This window comes from Ipomoea nil, unplaced genomic scaffold (genome assembly GCF_001879475.1).
Source record: "Ipomoea nil cultivar Tokyo-kokei standard unplaced genomic scaffold, Asagao_1.1 scaffold3245, whole genome shotgun sequence".
In the NCBI taxonomy this organism is placed as follows: domain Eukaryota; kingdom Viridiplantae; phylum Streptophyta; class Magnoliopsida; order Solanales; family Convolvulaceae; genus Ipomoea; species Ipomoea nil.
The window spans coordinates 25,494-31,998 of record NW_017619673.1 but is presented as its reverse complement, the minus strand read 5'-3'; the positions used below and the strand labels follow the sequence as shown (position 1 = coordinate 31,998).

Sequence of the window (6,505 nt, the reverse complement as noted above, 5' to 3'; positions counted from 1 at the left end):
TTCTGCTGGTTTTATCCATTACGGGTAAAATCAGACATATATAAAATATTTGAGTCGTTTCGTGTCTTGGTAGAGCGCCAGTTTGTGCGTTCTATCAAATCAATTCAGTCCGATCTAGGGGGTGAGTACCGCAAACTACACACAATATTCCAAACTTTAGGGATAAATCACCGGCAATCCTGCGCATATATAGACGAACAAAACGGCCGAGTAGAGCGGCGTAATAGACATATAGTCGAAACAGGCTTAGCTCTACTCGCCGAAGGCAAAGTACCCCTCGAATATTGGACTATGCTTTTGAAACCGCAAACACCTTAATCAATTACTTACCTTCATCAGCCATAAATTATGAAAGCCCATATACCCGCCTATTTAATACTCCACCCCCATACACCTTCCTTCGTGTCTTCGGGTGTCGGTGTTACCCATATCTAAGGCCATATAATCGGCACAAGATTGAGTATCGCTCCACCCCGTGTGTCTTCTTAGGTTACCCACCGTCCTTTAGGGGGTATAGGTGCACTGATCTAACTAGCGGAAAGACTTACATCTGTCGTCATGTCCGCTTTGACGAATCTGTTTTCCCCTTTTCTACAGATTATTCAACACAAGTATCGCCTTCACCGGCCTTGCCCTGGGCAGCGGCACCAATTATCTCACAGGGTCCTACTCCGGATCCCACTCCTACACCGGCCCCGGTTGAGACACCGACACCTTCAGGTCCTGAGCCGGTACCTTTAGCCCGTGAATCTCCACAGTTGGCTATAACACATACTGCCCCAGTAAGGACTCGGAAACGACGTACCCAGCCGCAGAGTCGAGATCATGTCATGCGCCTTGGTCACATGACAAGGGGCTCAGATGAGCCGTTTCAGGCTTTAACCGCAGTTGCGGATCCCACGTGTTATTCACAAGCTGTGAGCCACGCACATTGGCGCGAGGCTATGGACCAGGAGTTTAATGCCTTACTGCATAATAACACCTGGCAGTTAGTTCCTCCTCAGCCTCACATGAACATCATTGGGTGCAAGTGGGTGTTCCGCACTAAACGCACTGCTGATGGTTCTGTCGAACGGTATAAAGCTCGACTAGTGGCGAAAGGGTTCAATCAGGTAGCAGGAGAAGACTTCTTTGAAACATTTAGTCCAGTGGTCAAGCCAACCACAGTACGGATGCTTTTCTCTCTAGCTGTGTCCAACAGGTGGACTCTACGACAATTAGATGTGCACAATGCCTTCCTAAACGGGCATTTGGTCGAAACCGTTTACATGAAGCAACCTCCGGGGTATGAGGACCCTACATCACCTGGGCATGTGTGTCACCTTCTGCGGTCTCTTTATGGCTTGAAACAGGCTCCACGGGCTTGGTTCAAGCGTCTTCATGATTTTTTGTTGTCTACAGGTTTTAAGGCATCTAAAACTGATGTCTCATTGTTCTATTATGCGATTGGGGACTCACGAGTGTTTCTATTGGTCTACGTCGACGACATAATAATGATGGGCAATGATGCCAAATTGGTTACTACGCTACTGCAACGTCTTTCCACTACGTTCAAAATTAGGGATCTAGGATCTCCTGGGTTCTTCTTGCGTATTGAGACGATTGCATCAGGCTAGGGTTTTATTTTGTCCCAACGTCGTTATATGACGGATCTTCTAGGATGTTCAGGGATGGTGGACTATAAGCCCCTCACTACACCAGCAGCTGTCACTAAACTGGTAACACCTTCTGAGGAGCTATTCGAGAATCCGACACAGTATCGGCGCATTGTTGGGGCCCTACAGTACTTGACTATCACTAGGCCTGACTTGGCATATGCAGTCAATCGGCTGTGTCAGTTCATGCACTCACCGACAGTTGATCATTGGGCTCTTGTGAAACGGGTTCTACGTTACATCAAGGGGACACTCGACTACGGGCTGCGTCTCACATCATCTCCTTCAACCAGTATCCATGCTTTTTCCGACTCGGACTGGGCTGGCTGTCTAATAGACAGAAAGAGCACCAGCGGTTTTGCAGTTTATCTTGGGACCAATCTCATTTCCTGGCTATCCAAGAAACAACGCACTGTCGCACGCTCCTCCACTGAAGCTGAATACAAGGCCTTAGCAGATGTGTCGGCTGAGGTCACCTGGGTTGTGTCGCTACTACGGGAACTAGGGATGCATTCTGGTCAGTCTGCAACGCTATGGTGTGACAATCTTGGGGCTACTTACCTATGTGCTAACCCCGTTTTTCATGCACGCACTAAACATGTAGAGATTGACTATCATTTTGTTCGGGACAAGGTTGCCTCGGGGGACTTCGTCGTCAATTATGTATCTACTACGGATCAGTTAGCGGACATCTTCACCAAACCGCTTCCGGCACCGAGGTTTGCTGCTTTACGAGACAAGCTCAATGTTGTCTCTCTACAACCTTGTGCTTGAGGGGGTGTGTTAGCATGACTAGTATTTTGTTATTATTATTTTATAATGTATAGTCATAGATTAGTGGTGTTAGATTAATTGACTTAGCTTCTCTATTAGTTAGGATTAGTTAGAGTTTTATTCAACGATATACTCTGTAATCCTATCATTGTGATAATTCAACTTGAGGTGATTTCTCTAATCAGTTGTTCCTATACGGGAACAAACACTCCTCTATCAGTAAAAATAACAACTTTTTTCTCTCCATTTAAAGAAGACTTCTCGGGTCTGTATTCCTTAGGAAATTCTGTCTGCTCCCGATTATGTACCTCAAGTACTCACGATAGGTTACCCTATCATGGGCAATCCAATCATCCCGATCATAAACATCTACTCCAGTCAAAGGCAAATCAAACCAACTAGCCAACTTTTGTGGCGTCAATTCTATCTTGGTACCTCTCACATTAGAGGTAACCTTTGTGACTCCCTTCTTGTGCTTAGTGGACAAGTTTTCATAGAATTCAATAACCAAATCCGGATAAATCTCTTCTTGGATCCTTAAAAATTTCTTCAACAACCCTCGATTGTCTAATATCGAATTGAAATTCTCAGAAAAATGCTCAGGAAGATAAGTTTTACCTCCGATGACTAAGTAGTTGGAACCGTCATGGCTAGTCTCCTCCACTTGCTTCTTTCCTTTGGTCATTGCTATCCAATTTCTTGAGTTGAACTTTGTTGGGCAGGTGTAGTTGACTCCACTAGGATTTTTTTCGTGCTTAGTGTAACTTGTAAAAGAATTTCTTGAATTTTCTTGGGAGAAATTTGGTGACTTGAAGATGATGGTGTTTCTTGTTGAAGGGAGGCAGCAGCTACCGTGGGGAAGAAGAAGAAGGGATTTCCCTTTTGCAATCTGATTTGGAAAAAACTGGGATAGAGAACAGGGCTAGGGTGCGGCCCTACTTATGCCCTGGTTAGATGGCTAGTGTCAGCACCCTGACACGGTCCTAGGTCACGGGCCATAACGTGGCCCGTGACCACATTCCGTTTCGACGAAACGGGCCACCTAGCCCTCCGTAGCCTAGATCCGGCTACGGGTTGGGTAAAGGGGTTGGGTCCAATCCGGCCCCAAATTCACTTGGTCCTCCGACTTTGTCCAAATCCCAACTAGGGTCAAAATTGAGAGTATTCCTTTACTTTTAGACATTCCAATTTCTTGGTCAATCCTTTGACTTTCCGAATTCTTTTTCGGGATTGCTTGAACCAACATAACTCAACCCAAACTTGGTTTAATTCTTTCTTAACGAAGATGGACTCTTTCCATTCTTACTTTACTTGGGTAGAATGCTACTTCCAGAATTACTTCTTTTAACTAAGATTCTAACCGTTCATTAACAATTTCGCCGCTACTCCTCACTAACTTGTTTCTACAAGCTTCACTTTCACACTCGGCATTCTTGCCCGACTTTTCTAAATTTTAAAACTTAGATTCTTAATTCACCATAAAAACACAAAATTCCACAAATTTTCTCAAGCACAAAAGCCAACAGGTAAAAAGGAAAAAACAAAAGCACTTAATTCCAGTTTAGAGTGTTACCTTTCTCCACTTTGCGTCCTCCGGCCTGGGTCTGCCCCATGACCATAATCTTGCCCGATCCATCTCCTACCGGACGTCCTGACTGAGCTCTTCCTCACCCCTGACTGTCATTCCTATGAGAACCTCCTCTAGACTGGCCTCCTCGACCCATCTCTCTGCTGGGTGCATGGCTAGTCTGACCTCTAGGTGGCTGGCTCGGGGTCATGACATGAGATTGCCCCATCTTCGGGAACCAGCAAACTGCATCTCTATGGCCCGGTCTCCCGCACTGAAAGCAGACCACGGGTGCTCCTCCACATATGGTCTTAGGGTGATCCTTGCCGCATCTCGGTCACACCACACTCTTCTCACTAGAGGGTCCTCTAGCTCCTACTCCCTGTCTCATCACCAGATTCTTCCTTTCTCCACTTCGACTGTCGCTCCTGCCTGTTGGGTTAAACCGATGTCCTTTGCTTGACTGGGCCTCCACACTCTCATTCTTTTTCTTTGACCCATACATGGCATCTCTATGGAGTTGCTAAATTCGAGAATGACCAGCCGCTGCATCGTAAGCCTCAGTCAGTGTGGCAAACCTCGTGGTAGCAAACAACTTCTGTGCATCAAAATGCAGTCCTCGAACAAACTTCCGAGCCTTGCTGGCCTCATCCGGTGCCAAAGTGGGAGCAAAGCGAGACAACGCCACGAAACGTGTATGATACTCCTGAACTGTAGAGCTTCCCTGCTCCAAATGTAAGAACTCCTCATACTTAGCGGCCTTGACGTGCTCTGGATAGAATCTCTCTCTCAGTACTACCTTGAACATCTCCCAGTCAAACCCTTCTCTTTCCTTGATAACCGGTCCTTCCATCACTCACCGATGGTCAGCTTCTCCTTGAAAGTAATACACGGCAGACTCTACTCGCTGATCCATCGGGCAGCCTACCACGTCAAATAGCTTATCGAACGTGCGAATCCAACTCTCCCGAATCTCCGGGTCCTATTGGCCCAAGTAACTCGGTGGATTGCGCCTAGTGATCTTCCTAAACACATCCCCGCCAGTGTTGTTCCCACTAAGTACTGCCGCTCCTATCGTCTGGGTCAGCTGCGTGAGCTGGCGTAGACTCTCAGTCAGGTCTGTAGAAGACGATGCTCCAGGTCCTGACGATCGAGGGGTCTCCTCTCTAACCCTTCGGTGGCATCGCGATGATCCATTAACATGATCAGGACATATCATTCTTGTTAGCACAACTAAGGGTTAACTTCAGCTAGCTTCTCTATTCTTAGAGCAAGGCTTAACAAACAAACATAAGCAAGCACAAGCAAAAACTCTTTTACTTAGCCACTTACGCAAAACCTTTCTCTTTTACATCTAAACTTTCAAGATTCATAACTTCTAGCTTTTTTAGCTTTTCACTTTCAACTTGAAACTCTTGGTTTTTCTCTTTCAACTTCTCACTTTTAACTTCTCTACTTTACTTTCAAAGATAAACAAAAGCACTTAAAACACATTGATATAGCACATAAACAGTTAAGCAAATGCAAGGTAAACTCACAACCTCACCGCGTTCCCTAACAGATACTTAGAGTTTCTCTTAACTCCGATTCTTATACTCGTTTACTGAACTTAGAGTCTTTCTCACATCGAATTTCATAACTTAGGGCTCTTTCCCAATCTTATCATTCTTAGGATTTACACTTAAGGTTTTCTTCTTAACTTGTCTTTCCTAAAGACTTCAACTTAGAGGTCTTTTCTCAACTTGTCTTACCTAGGACTTTCACTTAGAGTCTCTATACTCAATCTTAAGGGTCAAACTTCCTAAGTCTCCCGCGGTTCGTACCTCTCTGATACCAACTTGGGACACCCCCTTTTTCTTATACTTACTTAAACAACTAAACCTTTTAAGATAAACTAAGTAGCGGAATTAAACTTAATTAATAACTTTGTTAGGAATAAAGTGTAATGGTTTTGATATGCCAAATATGTATTTGTAGAACCCCCAATTTTATTTTATAGGTCTAGTAGAGTCTAAGACCATGATCGAGAAATTATTTAAATTGGAAAAGAGAAAAACAGAGGAAGATGCATGAAAATAGAAGAAGAAGATATAAAGTCTAAAATCAAGAATTTGTCTGGAGAAAATGACAAATGGAAGAAGATGAATAATATGAGTTTCACGTCGCTACTACTCAATAAGATATTCCAGAAGAATTTTCGTGAAAGAAAATTATGATTGGAAGATTGCATGAATTTGACTTGGAGATCAAGCATCTATGGAAAGAAAGGAGTACACCAAAGATGATTGAAAATTTAACCAATATACGTACGGACGAAGTGGAAGATGCTTGATTTATTATGCGAAACGGCTCAAGTTCGAATCTCACCATTAATAATTTTACAAGGTAAAATTTGAGAAGTCAAAATTAATATCTGATGGAGTTGGGCGCAAGTTTGGCTTTGGGCGCCAATTACAAGTGGAAATTGGGAAGCAATTTCACTTGGGTGGCAATTGAGAAGCAATTGCAC

General features: G+C 44.2%; 1 protein-coding gene across 1 annotated transcript; it reads left to right on the top strand.

Moving 5' to 3' along the window:
• The first annotated feature begins 1,643 nt into the window (after positions 1-1,643).
• On the top strand, positions 1,644-2,601 carry LOC109169035 (uncharacterized mitochondrial protein AtMg00810-like). The gene is made up of 2 exons (XM_019317934.1): positions 1,644-2,374; positions 2,598-2,601. Exons 1-2 carry the CDS (start codon positions 1,644-1,646, stop codon positions 2,599-2,601), a joined length of 735 nt encoding a protein of 244 aa, XP_019173479.1.
• Positions 2,602-6,505: the final 3,904 nt, after the last annotated feature.

Coding starts and splice junctions, on each gene's coding strand:
- LOC109169035 (XM_019317934.1), top strand. CDS start 1,644: ATGACGGATCTTCTAGGATGTTCAGGGATGGTGGACTATAAGCCCCTC.